General features: G+C 38.4%; 1 protein-coding gene across 1 annotated transcript; it reads left to right on the top strand.

Annotated features, from left to right (window-relative positions):
* Positions 1–1,330: 1,330 nt before the first annotated feature.
* Positions 1,331–16,520, top strand: LOC114152418 (PDZ domain-containing protein 7). The gene is made up of 17 exons (XM_028030323.1): positions 1,331–1,552; positions 2,186–2,323; positions 2,409–2,583; positions 2,673–2,849; positions 3,192–3,339; positions 4,412–4,472; positions 5,149–5,326; positions 6,253–6,550; positions 6,894–7,068; positions 8,278–8,393; positions 8,792–8,883; positions 9,197–9,288; positions 12,575–12,686; positions 12,786–12,795; positions 13,217–13,871; positions 14,642–14,742; positions 16,377–16,520. The coding sequence occupies exons 1-17, from the start codon at positions 1,390–1,392 to the stop codon at positions 16,518–16,520; spliced, it is 2,835 nt and encodes a 944-aa protein (XP_027886124.1). The 5' UTR covers positions 1,331–1,389.
* The last annotated feature ends 259 nt before the right edge of the window (positions 16,521–16,779 follow it).

Raw genomic sequence — 16,779 nt, 5'->3', positions numbered from 1 at the left:
CCGGAGTCTCTCCAGAGCTCCAGGGAACCCCAAAGTGACGAAGTGTGGACAGACTCTTACGTTTAGTGACACATAACCATGGAGACAGCATGTGACTTCCTAGCTGTAGGGGATCAAGTCTGCCTTAGATCACCCGATCAAATCCTATTTCTGAGCTCACCTGCTGCAGTTAAAACCCTCTGAGACTCAGTTTTGTAATGGGATGTGATCTGAGGAAGCTTGAGGACAGCAGGACTGATGGGGTGTGAGGTAAATGTGTTTGTTTTGTTGTTTGAAAATTCAGACAGGTGAGGGAGATGCAACATGGAGCAGAATGGACCGAAGTGTGACTCCAGAGGGACAAAGAGTCAAATATGTCAGAGAACAACCTACATGAGTGAGTGAAGAAATATCACAGAAAAACCTGGACAGGCATCTCAGTAGACTGAAGTGTTAGTATAAAATTAAAGTTATTCAAAAAGTGAGGCTCGTATTGTATAGTTTAGGTACCCAGAGTTGACATTCTTGTCTGCTGTGATGATTGTAGTTTACATATAGAGAACAATAAGTCTAGCAGTAAGTAAAGTAGAATACCAATCTATTTTAACAATAGATTTTAATACAGAAGTGTTATTGTAATTCATAAAATAGCAGCCTTTAAAACAGCAAAAAAACTGCCATTAAGAATTTGGCTGTTCAAAACACTGTATTCAATCATGTTAACGGAAAGTTTAGAGCAAAAACAAATAAAAGGGCAAAATCACCAGTGATAGCCACAGCTTTCACGTTATTGGCAAATGGCAATAAGTGTCACGTTATATATACAGTAAGTACAATATGTATATGTACAGACAAATTCAGAAATATCTTGCCTAAAGGGAAAAATACAGTAGATGGTCTACTGTTTATGGGTTCTAAGTCCTCTTTTCAGATGAATGGAAATGACAATGTTACAGAGTTATTGTGCTTGATTGGCCAGTAAGCTGTCCTAACCTGAATCACATAAAGAATCTATAGAGCATTGCCAAGATGATTAGGGACGCTAGAACCAACAATGTGGATGAGTTAAGACAATTATTAAAGTAATTGTGTGTTAGTATCTCGGCAAAGTCACAGGGTGATTGTGCCTCTATTTATTTAGTAATTCATGAAAAAGTACACCCAACCAAGTATTAGCTTTCTATATTGTGAAGTATATGAACATACCCTGTTTGTCTTATCTAACATTTTACTGTTCTCAGAAACAGAATTTAATCAGCAAAATTAACAGAAGTGAATCAGTTTAGGGAATCTAGAGATGAGTCTCACTTTTTTAAATTGAATTACTCTAATTGATTCCCTTTAGACTCGTTCACCTGGAGCTGACTGGCTGGGGGAGTGTGTGTGTGAAAGGAGAACCATCCAGCCCCCATGGCTTCCTCATCAGATCCGTCCCGCAGGGAAAAGGGTCCAGCCACACAAGGTTCGCACACGGCTACACGCGACCTCTTACGGAAGAAGGAACAGCGTCGCCGTGGAATCCGAGCCTCCTCGCCTATGGGTCGGGTCATCCTCATCAACTCTCCTGTAGATGGTAGGAAGCAGCTGCAAGTCACAGTGAGCCATAAACGCAGTGCTGCCTGATTCATAATGTGCTTTGGTATAACATCTACAATTGTTGTTAACATTCAAACCTAAAATCCCCATATTTGTATATCGTATTAAAATGTTCATCAAAATGCTTTAAATATAAATTGAAAATTGATGACAAATATTTTCAAGTCCCAAGTCTCCATTTATTTAGTGCCCTGCAAACTTAATTATGCCCCTCTAACTTTTCTATTTCTCATTATAATCAAAAATTTGGACAGTTTTTTTCTAAAACCTGTTACATATAAAAAATTTTAAAATATATTTAGTTCTCTCAAATAAATAATTGTGTGTCTACATCAACTGTGGACACGTGAAGACTGAAATTTCTGCTCCTTTTTCTTTGCAGAGCATCAATTTTCAAGTCTTTCCTTAATCAGACTTAGGTCTACACTTTGGACCACTCTATCACAGAAATATTCTTCATTTCTTTTTGCAGTAATGGTGTTCTTTACATTTTGAGATGAATGATTATTCTTTAGGTATCCCTTGTAGGAAGTTCACATTAATTCAAGCGAAATCAGCTAAGATTACAGATTTTGCCTTTGTATCTCAGATTCCTCCTGATGTGTTTTAGGTGGAGATGATAGTGAAGACCTCCACACATTCACAGTGGATAAGAGTGTGGACGGGAAGCTCGGCTTCAGTGTGCGTGGCGGCTCGGAGCACGGCCTCAGTATTTTCGTCAGTAAGGTGGAGGACGACAGCACGGCGCGTGAGTGGTGGTCTTATAAATACGGCCGCTGCTGTTGTGTTTTGTTACTACTTGATGTGCCTTAATCTTCCGTTTTTGCTTGTAGAGGAGGCGGGCCTACAGGTCGGAGATAAGCTGGTGGAGGTGAATGGCGTCAGCCTGGAGAGCATTACCATGAGCAGCGCCGTGAAGGTGCTGACGGGCAACAACAGGTTAAGGATGGTGGTGAGGCGAGTGGGGAAAGTTCCCGGCATCCGCTATTCTAAGGAGAAGACAACCTGGTGAATTTTACTATTAAAGTGAGTTTATGCTTTTCTGTTTTTCCTACTTCTGTTTTTAAAGTCATTTGGGTGCAATGCTCGTCTTCTAGGGTGGACCTGGTCCACAGGCGGATGGTGGTGGAGGAGAGCGGGCGGACACCTTCAGAAGCCAGTTCTGACAGCGCTCTGCAGAGGATCGTCCACCTTTATACCACCTCTGACGACTACTGTCTCGGCTTTAACATACGAGGGGGAAAGGAGTTTGGTCTCGGCATCTACGTCTCCAAGTAGGTTCAACATTTACTACATAGGAAGGAAAAAGACTCATACATCCCTCTTTATACACAAACCTATGATAGTGCATTGTTTTATGCAACATGAAATTGCATCTCAATAACTCAAAATATCATTTAAAACATTGTAATCATTAAATATTAACATTTGTTAACATATGCAGATTAATTCCTGGGGGTTTTGTTTAATTTGGGGATTATGGTTTTTAGTAGATGAAAATTCAATTTAAATTCCAAGTAAAATGTTATCAGAAAGTATGTCAATGCACCCTGACAGTTGAGACAAATATATATTTTTTTTTCATGTTTTTGGTTCTCACTATCACAATGTCTCAGACTAGATCCAGGCGGTTTGGCCGAGCAGAATGGGATTAAGATTGGAGACCAGATTCTGGCTGCCAATGGTGTGAGCTTTCAGGACATCAGCCACAGCAGTGCTGTGGAGGTGCTGAAGACACACACACACATCATGCTCACTATGAAGGTAACAATTTGTCTTTCTTTGAAGTTATTATTTCTACCTTACTTTAACCTGATGCTGAGATATATCTCGTTCATACATGCAATACTTTGTGTGGGTCTTTTACATGTAATTCCAATAGAACACTACAAATGTTGTAGTTGTATTGTGACAAAATGTGGAAACATCAAAAAGGGTAGTGATACCATAATGGTCTGCATGATCTATTATCTTTACAAAATATATGGCTTATAATTTTAAGATGACAGTAATTCTCTGGGCTACAAAAGCAAGTAATTTTATTTATTTTTAGGTTTTTTTGGTCACTACTGGCCTTTATTCATTAGTAGTTTGAGAAGAACAGAGAGAGAAGGAGAGGTCTTGCAATAAATGTTCATTATGCCATCACTGTCGAACAGTTCTCTACAGAAAGCTTAAATAGACTTAAAGGAAAGTTTACACAAATCATGTTCAGCCAATCATTGGTTGATCACATGAAAAATCCTCAGACCTTAACAAAACGAGCTAAGCATTTGATATTAAAGAGGAACGATGTAAAGAAAAATACATGTACTCTTCAGGGACAATTGCTGTTAAGCTGAAGAGGTTGGATTGTATTCCACCCTGAGTCTTCATTATTGGAAAGCACCCTGGCTCTTTCGTTGCCTCCACGCCTAACTGACCTGTATGCATTAACTTTCTGACCTACTGCCTGCCTCTCCTCTTTAATTCGCACACGAACAAACATGCTTCGCCTCTTCAGTGTGGTCATTCGGGCCTGTTTTGTGGGCCAAGGCTGACAGCTGGCATGCAGTCACAATATTCCTCCCTCACTTTGCTCGTTGGAGGTTGGGTTTCGCTCTGTGAACAAAAAAAAAGCCTGGCCCCGTGCATTATTCACCAAGCAGCCAGGATCAGGTGCTAATAAAAGCTTAGCCTGTGTTTTGTGTAACTTTTGTTGCTTTGGTCTGTGGAAGCTGTCTCTGTGGAATTAGAGAGCATCCCAGCTATCAGAGATTACTAGAAAGCTAGGAAAAATATATATATATATTATTTTTGTGGTTTTGTCTGAATTTTTACATTGATATCTCCACAGGAAGCAGGGAGGTACCCTGCTTATAAAGAAATGGTGGCAGAATACAGGTGGTTGAATAAATGTAGGTATTTTTATTTTTTTGTATTTTCTTTTTGTCTTGTCTAACATACATTTGTATACCTGTATTCAAAGTATTAGCACTCACTAAAACAATATCTCACTGTTTTGGTAGTTATTTTTCTACGTAGCAAATTATTCACCAGTAGGTTTAGTAGAGTAATAGAAAACCAGCAGACCCCGACAGTAACACATGCTGCAGATGTATTTGAATAAACAATTAAAATGGCAAAGCTTAAAATCAGATAAGCCCAACTCCTGAAATGTACATGAAGAAGTCCTTGTAATGCAATTTCAACAAGTCACTGACCTCCAACACACCAGTAGATGAGCAATTTCTACCAACACAATAAAGCAGGCGTAGTGGTCAGCCTGACGTCTGGGCTTTAGCTCAATGGGAAAGATTCCAGTTATTCAAAGAAAAGCAAAATTTTCAAAAGTTTATCATGTTACACAGTAAATGTTTATGGACAAATTCAGATTTTTGTCTTGTGCAGTGCAAAACCTTTACCTTTGTGTTGTGATTTGGAAAAGAATATGTGGCCCCAGAGCATTTGAGTGTGTGGAAATAAAAGTTATTACAACAAGGATGTGGTATAATAATTAAATAATAACACATACATAGTTTGAACAAAATTGTATGCTAAGTCACATAAATTGGATTTTTTTTTTTCCTTCAGTGGCCAATGGTACTCAGCCATCTTCCTCCCAGGCTTCAGACTCCAACTCTTCAACCTCCTCTCTGTCATCTGGGACCCCGGTCAGCTCCCTGAGTGGCCTGTCTCAAGTCATGTTTCCACACAGCCTGCCGTTCGGTTCAGACATGGTGGACGTTTGCATCTCTACAGAGGACTTGAGGTCAGACTAGCCTACTTTATTTTAATATGATAGCCAAATTTTTCTTTTAAAAATTGCAAACATTCCTCTTGCTCTTAGCTATTATCAACTTTGACATTTTACATAAAAATCTAAGATGTGTGGCCTGCATTTCACTCTGATAGCTCTACTTAAAAGTCACTGTTATCAACTTGCTTCAGGTTAATCACAATTAGAGAGTAAAGCATTGTTGGTCTGCTAGGGTTTTATATCACCTAGATAAGTTTGTTTAAAGTTCAATTAGCATACCAGTGGAGTTTTACTTTTCCTGAGCAGGAGCATGAAAACAAATAAAACTGGACTCAACACAGACCGTTGTGGAAGACCTTTATGGACTCTGGTGACAGTGGAGAACATTGATGAATATCACCTGTCGGATAGATATTATTTATTTCTACTGTCTTTAAGTGGCCAAAGCTTTTCACTGACAAAAATGGAAGTCGTTTTGATTTCGCATGACTTCTAAATGCATAGAGCTTAATAAAATAAGAGATGCTAATGGATATGGCCCAGTTTGTATTAGTTTTGCCTTGAGAAACTAGTAGGGAGCTATACTCAACGAAAAGGAGGGTACATGTCATGTCCATAAATGTAATTAGCAATATTAGTAACTGAAAGTATTTAAAACAATTTGAGACAAAGAGTCTCAAATTGGTAGTAATTAGTATTAAACTGAGTCTTAGAGTGTTTTAAAATGTATTTGAAAATGTTTACTTGTTTCCTTTTAGGAAGTCTGTTTCCACAGCAGCATTTATTTATAAAGTAATTTAAAGTAGTTTATAGACAAACTAAAATAAAAGAAAAAGGAAAAATTCTAAGAAAAGGAAAAGAAGGAAATTACTTTTACTTGCAGAGTCTACCAGGGAACAAGACAAAAATAACTGAACTATGTATTTCTTTATGCCTAGGTCTGAGTCTGAACTAACAGACTCCGCCATCCAGACAGATTTTTCCGCTCAGAGAATGGAAACGGACACCACCCGCAGCCTGGGACCAACCACACTGCTCAAAGACACGGCGATCCGTGGAGAGGAGAGCAGGAGGTGGAAGGAGTCTCCCAAAACAGCTGTGCTGCTGGCGCTTAGCAGACCAAGTCGACCAATCACCAGGTCGCAGAGCCAAGTCACTGTAGCAGGTTGGTCTGCATTAAAACAAAGGTTAAAAAGTTCCTACACAGATGTAGGACTTACAGAAATTTACAAAAAGTATTTATAACCCTCAGGATTTGTCATCTTTTGTCACTTTACAACCATGAACTTTAATGTATCTCATTGGTATTTCATGCAGTCAGCCAACACAAAGTAGTGCATAGTTTTGGAATGCAATAAAAATGATGCAAGGTTTTTTACAATTGAAAATCTTAAAAGTGTGGTGTGTACAGTATTTCCACTCATTTCCACTGAGTCAACACTAGAACTATGACTATCATCAAAGACTACACTTTATAAAATTATCTGTCACATATTATTCTGAAATACACCAAAGTTTGTGTATTTTAACTCGACAAATGTGGAAAGACCTTAAGGCACTGTAACAAAATTTCTGTTTGTGCTCCAATACAGAGATCAATCAGAAGAAAGACAAGAAGAAGCAGAAAGAGAAGCAAGCAGAGGAGAAAAGCACTCTGCAGCGCTCAAAGACCTTTGTTAACCTGCTGTTCAAAGGAGGGCGCAAGAGAGACGCCTCAGGTGGGCGCTCCAAATCACCATTCAGAGAAAGCAAAGGTAGCTCATCTTCCATGTATTTACATCTTTTTATTTTAACAAGAAAACGTCCCCGCTGGCTCGCCCTTGAAAGATGTTGCAAGGTCACACTCTACAACATGGCAGCTAAACACAGCTTGGCCAGGAGTTTTGATTTAAAATACATTGTCCTGGTAAATCAGAAGTCAATTTTGTTGTCTTTTAAAAACCGAGCTGATTGCTTGTTATTTCTGTAAAGTTTGGTCTCCTTTCTTATGTTTTAATTCTTTTTCTCAAACAAAATGAGCCGTGTTTTCTTTTGGACATGAGATAATCTTGGCCCTTACATTCAGTAAGTTAAACTTCGCATATACACTGATCTTCCTGAAAAGTCAGAAACTTTTGTTTCTAACTCTTCAGAAACAAAAGTTTCATATTACATAGTATGTTGTGTAATATTTTATTATGCATGAAATCTCTTCACTTCCAAATTAAATTACAATAATTATGTAAACTAAAATTCTAAATGTATTTATAATGCTTTAGACACTTTGAATTAATTTCTATATTTAATTCCAATGTAAAAAATAAAATAAAAATCTTGAAACCTAAAGAATAATCAAAACAAATAACCATATTTATTCCTTTATGGTAACATAAAGGAATAAAGATGGTAAAGATTCCAGTTATTAAAAGAAAAGCAAAATTTTCAAACGTTTATCATGTTACACAGTAAATGTTTATGGACAAATTCAGATTTCTGTCTTGTGCAGTGCAAAACCTTTACCTTTGTGATGTGATTTGGAAAAGAATGTGTCCCCAGTAACATAAAGGAATAAATAAATAAATAAATAAATAATAAGGCATAAAATCATTAAAATTTTGGGGCAGAATAAAATGCAGTACATAAAAGCATATAAATGTACCTCCCTGAATAGAGGGTGCCAAACATCCATTGACTGCATATTAATAAAAGCAATAAAAAACATATTTAATGCAGACAAACAAAGATAAGGAATATTTTATGTCTACCTTTTCTAGTGTTGCTCTGGAGAGCTCTGGGGAACTAGCCATGTGGCCCATATCAAAAACAGCATTGACCACAAATTTCATAGTCAGTCAGGAACTACATCATGTTGCACTTTATTTCTCTTTGTCATGGAAAAAAAACCCCTGAATATTGTCTGTCTTATATTCTGCTAAAGTCTCAAGTTAGGACTTAATGTCAAATTTTACTGTGCTGCATTTTAGAGGGACGAAATGTCAGTGTGATGCCAAACTCAGAGATGCTTGGCGTGGTGGAGGACATGGCGCGAAGGCTGCTGACGGAGGAGGAGGTGTCTGCTGTGATGACGGCATGCCGAATGGTGTGAGAGGCACTGAAACAGAAATATGGCATAAAGGCAATTAGCTGTTGTTGCAAGTAATGGTATAGCTAGTTAACATATCACTCTGCGTACAGCCTGCTTCTCTCTTTTGTAGTTTATCATCCTTGTCGAGGCCATAACACTGATGTAATATTCAAATTTTCAGAGGCTCTGTATTGGAGGGACTTCTTTGAAGTTTTGCTACAATCTTCAGAAATGCTTAAAATATATAATCCTGTTTGTTATAAACCTGAGTCTTTTTGAACTGAATAATAAATTTTATCCTTAAATACTACAGCTTATTGATGATAGTCTTACTTACCAATTCAAACTAAATACCTCACTGGTATTGCAAAAAAAAAAAAAACTAAACTAAATGTCAGATTTTGTTCACCCAGTATACAACAGAGAGGTCAGTGGAGAACTTGATACGCCACCTGCTGGTTGTGCTGGACCGACCTGAAAAGCTGCTGCTTCTGAGGGAAGTCAGGTACGGAAGAGGAATTGAGGGCATTTTTAGCCCTGGCAGCCTTGTGATTATCACATACTTCAACCAATTTATTTCTAAGTATATGAGATTTATTTGCTCAGAAAACTCTGAAATAAAATATCAATGAAGATTTATTTATGCTTAAGTCTATAAACTTAAATTCTCCTAAGATACAAGTGAATAAATCTGGCAAGAGAAATTATGTAAATTGGGGACTTTCTTGACAATCTTGATGTGTATCTTACACAATATTTAAAGATGATGTAGCCCATTACAGGAAGTGACACATTGTTTTTCCCATTTTGGTGTTCAGACTTGTGCTTTCGCCATCTGATCTGAGTGTTTTCAACAACATGGTGACCGCTGTTGAAGCTGAAGCCTACGATCTCCTCAAATATCGGTCAGGTGTGTATTTTAAATTACCAAAAGTAATTGGTTCAGTTCAGTTCAGTTCTGCATCTGAACTGCAGAGCTGTTCAGATGTTTTAGTTCACTTCAGTTTCTTTTATACCATTATCTGTTTCATAATGATCACAATCATGTAGTAACAAAATCCCATCCCGTCCCATTTTTTTAGTTTCTTATAAGACTAATTTAAATAATGAATTAGTCCAAATACGGCCTTATTTTTTGAGGTATACAGTGTCTTGCAAAAGTATTCATATCCCTTGAATTTCCTCATATATACCAGTGTAAATCCTACCATTCTCTGAAAGAGTCAAATCCTTTTTAGAGAACATCAGTGAACAAACAACATTATAAAGACCAAATACCTCAGCAGACAGGCTAAGGGTGAAATTATTAAGATGTTTATAAAGAGTTGTATTGTACTTATAGCCACACAAAAATACAGTGTTGTATAGTAACGAAGTAAAAATACTTCACTACTTTACTTAAGTATATTTTGGAGTACTTCATACTTTCCTGGAGTATGAAAATTTTTGATGACTTTCACTTTTACTTCACTATATTTCCGAACTTAATTGCGTACTTTTACTCCGATACATTTTCAATGTGTGGTTTAGTTACTCGTTACAAAAAAGCGAGAGAGAGAAACGCAAGTGTTTTGACCCCACCTACTGATTAGCAAGTAGCAAGCAGGCTACCGAACAAAGTCCGTAGCCTGCTTGCCTGGGCTTGTTCATCACCACCAATAGGATACACCTTCTTCTTCTTCTTTTCTATTATGGCGGATCACAAGCAACTTTAAGGTGCATACCGCCACCTACTGTACATGAGTGTGTAGAAGCATTACTTCACATCTATTAAATTCTATTTTTTAATTTTGTATTCTTAAGATAAATAAACAATGCTTTCCTTAATTTGTGAATATCTGTTATGTTTCCTTCATTTCCTAATATACCTTTAAGATTCCATTCATGCCCCATATTTCTAACTATTCTCTTTAATTCTTCCCTTTCGAGTTCATTTGACTTACAGTTCATCAAGATGTGTTCTACATTTTCTTTCTCTCCACATCTCTCACATTTATCATTATTTTTCCTCCCTATTTTATAAAGCATGTCATTTAAGTAGGTATGACCTAGTCTTAATCTACTAATTATTATTTCTTCTCTTCTGTTTCGTTCATTAATGCTTCGAATTCAAACTGACTTTTGTACTTCATATAATCTTCTTCCTTTCTTATCTTCATTCCACATTTTTTGCCATTTCTTGATTTCTTTACTTTTAATTAGGATACACCTGTTTCGCTTCTCCCATTAAACACAAAGCAAGTCTCGCAATCAGTAGCAGTCACATGGAAATTCTATCTTACAAAAACTCCCCGTCCAACTTGAAGAAACACATCGAGGTAACTTCTTATGAAATGGTTATAATCCTCCTGTTTCAGTAACTATAGCTTGGTCACTAGGCACTACTGTATTGTGAAACGTTGACCATAAATGAACTTTGTTTGGCATCGTTTCAGTTCCATACGTGGTGTATTTAGCTTAGGCCTAATGTTGACTGTAGCAGGCTACCTAGACTCCTCTGTTCAAGGGGGGACAGAAGCCATAGCAATAGCAATTTAGACTAAATTTAACGAATATAGGAAAGGCATGCAAGTTCAAAACTAGGTTTACAGATGCCAATAAGCTGCATTTCCCTCCCAATTCTTTTTTTCTTTTGCATAATGACCAGTTGTGTGCACCACCTACTGACTGTAGGATTGACTGATTCACTGATTTGTGAAGTAGAGTAATCGTAACAGCTCTTTTTCTTCATGTTGGCCGCATTTTCTGTACTATTTATTTTTCTCATTTTCAGCACTGACCTTACTTGAAGGGAAAACGTAAGGCTTACAAAAACTTTGTATTTTCTGTCCTGGAGGGTTTACTAAGAAGCTGGTTCAGTTGTAAAGCAGGTTAAGTTAACCTTGTGCTATAGGTAAAGCACCTAATTTTCTTAACTAAATGATGCCTGCAGGTATATCTATTAGCAGGTTTAATTTTGCCTGCACTTGGTTGGGTACATTATTTTAAGTGTATTTGACAAGTTTACCAAAATATAAAAAATGTCATTCAAACTGCATTTGCTTTGTTTTACTTTTTACTTGTACTTTTCATTACATTACTTGAGTACATCCATTTTTACAGTAATTTCCATACTTAAGTACAAGAAGTTTCAGATACTTTAAGACTTTAACTCAAGTAACATTTCAGTCAGTGACTTCGACTTTTACCAAAGTCATATTTTGGAGAGGTACTTGTACTTTTACTTGACTCTGAGATTTCAGTACTTTATACAACACTGCAAAAATAAAATTGTGCTGATGAGAAGTGAAGAGAAGAAAAATAGAAAAAACGTGGGTTAATCACAATATTGTAATGACAATTTTTAACACCACTTTGAGTTCAAGTGTTTGTCAACAGTAACAAAATTATTATAAATTTGATCCAACTGGCAAATATGTTTGTATTATTGGAAATACAGATAATGCGATGACTATAGACTATGCCATGCAGTTCTAGTTCAAAAGCAATACCCCAATCTTGGACCATCTGTTCAATCCATCATCCAAAAGTAGATTATGGCAAAAACAAACCTACCAAGTTATGGCCGTCCACCTAAACTGACTGGCTGGGCAAAAACTCCACTATTTGGAGAAGCAGCAAGGAAGTCCATGAATACTCTGGAAGAGCCAGAGATCCTTAGGCTCAAGTGGGCGAGTCTGGTAACAGGACAACTGTCAGTCATGCATTCACAAATCTGGTGTTTATAAGGACTTGACTTCAGGAAAGTGATTATTGAAAGAAGGTGAGGTAAGTCCTGTTTCCAGCTTTCTAAAGGTCATGAAGGAGACATTTAAACTTGAAGAGGAAGGTTCTCCGGTCAGACGGGCCGTCGATTGAACGTTTTGGCATACATGATTCAAAACACTGCCCACACCATCCTGACCATAAAACATGGTGATGGCAGCATAACTCTTTGGGGTTGCATCTGTTCAGCAGAGATGGGGAAAGCTAATCAAAATTGATTTATTTAGCTGAAATCAGGAAAACCCTGGAAGGAAGCTAGGAAATGTTGCAAATGATTTGAGACTACGTGTGACAATGACCCTAAACATATAGCCAGAGCTACAATAAGTCTGTTATTTTCATTATGAAGAAAGGCACGATCATGTATTTTTTATTTAGAATAGCCTTGATCAACAACTTTTCAAAGATCTCTTCTTTTCTCTGCATTGTAGTCCGAACTCCTCCTCTTCGCTCCCCCATTTCTGGTCGAGCCCCCAAACGGCGCCTCATCACACCCATCCCAGGTCAGTACCTGTACCTTGATATTTGTTTGTCTCTTTCTTTGCTTCTTTCTTTTATGAATAAATAAATACATTGTTGCCAGTTGTGGTGTTTTCTAAGAAACATCTGGTTTCAATCTCTTGCTTTTTATTTACTCTCAAGAGGCCTTAAAGTCCTTCTGTTTCTTCCATGTTATTTTTTTAAAGCTACTTCATATTGAAATATTCATATGAAATATTTACATTTTGGGATGTTTGGTAAGTATTTGTACCTATTCCCACATTTTTCTACATACTTGAATATCAGATCTGTTGGGTTTTCAAGTCTTTAAACGTTGTTTTTTTCTCTCTTTTTTTTAAGAAAACTCTTTTACGCACAGACGTTTTATCTCACACACTCATCATTATCCAGTATCACCAGCAATACATGTTTTTCACTCTAAGATCCTAGGTTTAAAGATGCTAGCTTTTGACAGGATGGCAGAAAAATGAACATATTAGAAATATGCACTCATGCTAATTCAGTATGATCAATTTTTGCTTGTTTGTATTGTACTTTGTCTCATTCATATTTTTTTTCTTGTTACAACTTAGTTGTTGCTCTTACTAATCTGTGAAACTAACATTTTCATGCTCTCTCCAGATTATAGGGGTGGCTTTGAGCTCCACAGTGCTGAGGAGGTGGAAAAAGAGAGCCACCTGCTGGAGGAGCTGGAGAAGCTCAGCCTGACTGGCTCTCAGGGATCCAGGGGGAGAATGAAGACCTCTAGTTCTTTCTCAGCTCTTCTGGACATACCTGTGGACGGATATAAGCCAGAGTCCAGAAACATCAGGTCCCGCTCTGCTGGTCCCTTGCTTCCCAACTGGCTGCTGGCCCACAGCAGTGACTCCCCACCTCCTCTCCGTACAGACATTGGCACCGTTCGCTCCGTCCACTTTGATGAGGCTTCTCTGCGCTCATCTTCAGATAAGGTGGAGACAAACTCTGAGAGGGGAAGGACTTTCTTCAGGAACAGCCACTCTCAAGGCAGGAGGGAGAGAAGTGCAGATAGGAGTAAGAACGGTGCGTTCACCATGCAAAGTGCGAACCGTAGGAGCCGACCCTTGCTGTCGCAGGTGTTTGGTACGAGTCAGGAGTGGCAGATGAACGGTCATCGGACTTCCTCAGAGAACAGGCTCAGCGGTACTGAGCCTGAACAGGAGCATCGACTGAAGACAGTCAGCATCTCCAAGACCAAACAGTCTCTGGGTAAATAACTTTCATTCTGTCTCAGTCAAAGCTTTTATGGGAGTATTTTCTTCTCGTTCAGCTTTTTATAATTGCTATATTCCTACTAATGAGGAAACTTAAAAGTGTATCTCAATAACTTGGAATATTCCATAGTCATTATTATGGCTCATATCTAATGAAAACCCAAAAAGTCAGTTTTTATTACATAAAACTAAAAAAAAAAAATTATACAGCCAGCTAAAAATTATATCCATGCACTGAAATATTATTGAAAATGACTTTTGCATGAATTACTGCATTAACACAACATAGCATGGAGGTGATCAGCCTGTGGGTCAGCTGAGATGTTCAGAAAGCCCACGTAGTTTTAACAGCGGCCTTTGGCTCGTCTGCATTGTTGGTTTTATTGTGTTTTTATTTCAGCTTTCCATTAATAAGCTTTAGCAATATTTTGTGGAAAATGTAAGTGAGGTATACATGAAAATTAAAATTTTCTTAGAAACTAAACTTGGGTTTTTAAATTAACTACGAGCCATAATTGTCGCATTTAAGAGCTTGCTCTGCATTTAGCAAATCTACATTATAGGTTTCATGTTTTGCATTTTAATTAATGAAATAAACTACCTTCTAATTTATCACACAATGTGTGCACCTGTGTACACACATTATGAAGCAACGCTATCATATGGTGTTTGCATGCCTGTCAGTGAGCTAAGCGTTGACCTTTTGTTTTCCTATTTAAATCAGTTGCTGTAAAAACACATCACTACAGCCACTAACTCCTACAGGCATCAGCATTTCTGGTGGGATCGAGTCAAAGGTACAGCCAACCGTGAAGATCGAGAAGATCTTTCCTGGAGGAGCCGCCTCCATGTGCGAGGTGCTTAAGGTAAAGAGACAAGAATTTTAGGATCGTCAAATCCTGTCACGGGCTGCACAGTGGCGCAGTTGGTAGCACTGTTGCCTTGCAGCAAGAAGGTCCTGGGTTCGATTCCCGACCCGGGGTCTTTCTGCATGGAGTTTGCATGTTCTCCCTGTGCATGCGTGGGTTCTCTCCAGGTACTCCGGCTTCCTCCCACAGTCCAAAACCTTGACTGTCAAGTTAATTGGTTTCTCTAAATTCTCCCTAGGTGAGAGCGTTTGTCCTGTATGTCTCTATGTTGCCCTGCAACAGATTGGCAACCTGTCCAGGGTGTACCCCGCCTCTCACCCGAAACGTTAGCTGGAGCTATCTCTAACACCAGCACCTCCTGACCCCACTAGGGACAAGGGGGTTAGAAAATGGATGGATGGAGGTCCTGTCCCCTTGATCATATTGTTTATAGTTTCAGTACTTTGCGGCAGAATACAAACATAAGTACTGATGCACTCAAATTTTTTTTTTCTTCCCAAATCTGCTTTTGCCAGTTATCTCATGGCTTGTGAACGCTTCACTGGTTGCTAAGTAAATGAGTAGTCACCAAGTAGTCTTGTAATGAGGGATGCAAAATAAATCGAGCAGTTGATGCAGATGTGCCTGATCTCTTTTCATCACATTCTAAAAGTTATCTATTGGGTTGAGACATGAAGAAACCAGACTATTAGAGCTTTGTAATAAGGCATTTTATCCTTATTACAACTATAAAGTTGACTATAAAGGGATGAACACAGTCAGCAATAATACCTGGATGTACCTCATTTAAGCTGGGATGCTTACATGACAGTTGATTGGTACTGAGGGGCCCAAAGTGTTCTAAGAAAATATCCTCCACACCATTTTATCTTCACCAGCCTGAATGATTAATACAGGGTCAGATGGAGTCGTGCTTTGATGCGAGTTCTACCACATTCTGGCCCTACAATCTGATCAGACTAGGCAATGTTTTTTCAGTCTGTAAATTGTAGGCTCGGGTTCCTGTTCTCGACAGGAGCAGCATCTGGTGTGATCTACTGCTAGGTCACCTGCTTCATAACTTGACATTCTGTGCATTTAGAGCAGGGGTGGGCAACTCCAGGCCTCGAGGGCCGGACTCCTGCAACTTTTAGATGCATCTCCACTTCAACACACCTGAGTCAAATAATGAGGTCATTAGCAGGACTCTGGAGAACCTGACTGCACTTGGGAGGTGATTCAGCTGCTGGATTCAAGTGTGTTGGACCAGGGAGACTTGCAAGAGTTGCAGGACACCGGCCCTCGAGGACCAGGATTGCCCACCCCTGATTTAGAGATTACATTCCAAGCATTTTGAGTATAATTTGGCAAGGGTTGCCTTGCTATCATCTCATACCAGCCTGCTTATTCTCCTCTGATAACGAGGTACTTTATCCAAACAACTGCTGCTCACTGGATTTTTTTTGACTATTTTCTATTAACCAGAGAGATTTGCATGTGAAAATCCTAGTAGATCAGCGGTTTCTAATAAACACTGAATGTGGCATATTTTTGGGGTTTTTTTTTTGTGCCAGGCAGGTAGATCTCACTTACCCAAATACAGCATACCTTTTGCATGACTGACTGACCTGGAGAAACTCACTTTGTTCCAGGCTGGAATGGAGTTGGTGTCTGTGGATGGAGTTTCCCTCCAAGGAGTGACCCACCAGCATGCCGTTGACATCATCCGCAAAGCCTTCAGCAACAAGGCCAAAGACCCCATGGTGTTTGTGGTCAAAGTTCCCATAAACCTCTAAAAAGACAAGTTTGAGCTTAATTAGTGAGAATTAAAGAAACACTGACTTGCAGAGCTGTAGGAACAGAGGTCAGGTATGTCATTTCACCACTAATTTCAAAGAGAGCAACATGCTGCGTATGATAAAACAAACAACCTTGATGATCATAGGAATTAAGGATTATGAAAAAACCATTGTAAAAAGTTTTGTTCTGATTTTGCAGCTACATTCATCCATTCGAAGAGTCATTTTGAAAAGTGGTGAAGAACATATCTGTATT

This window comes from Xiphophorus couchianus, chromosome 10, assembly GCF_001444195.1.
Source record: "Xiphophorus couchianus chromosome 10, X_couchianus-1.0, whole genome shotgun sequence".
Taxonomy (NCBI): domain Eukaryota; kingdom Metazoa; phylum Chordata; class Actinopteri; order Cyprinodontiformes; family Poeciliidae; genus Xiphophorus; species Xiphophorus couchianus.
This window is presented reverse-complemented; position numbering and strand designations above follow the sequence as displayed.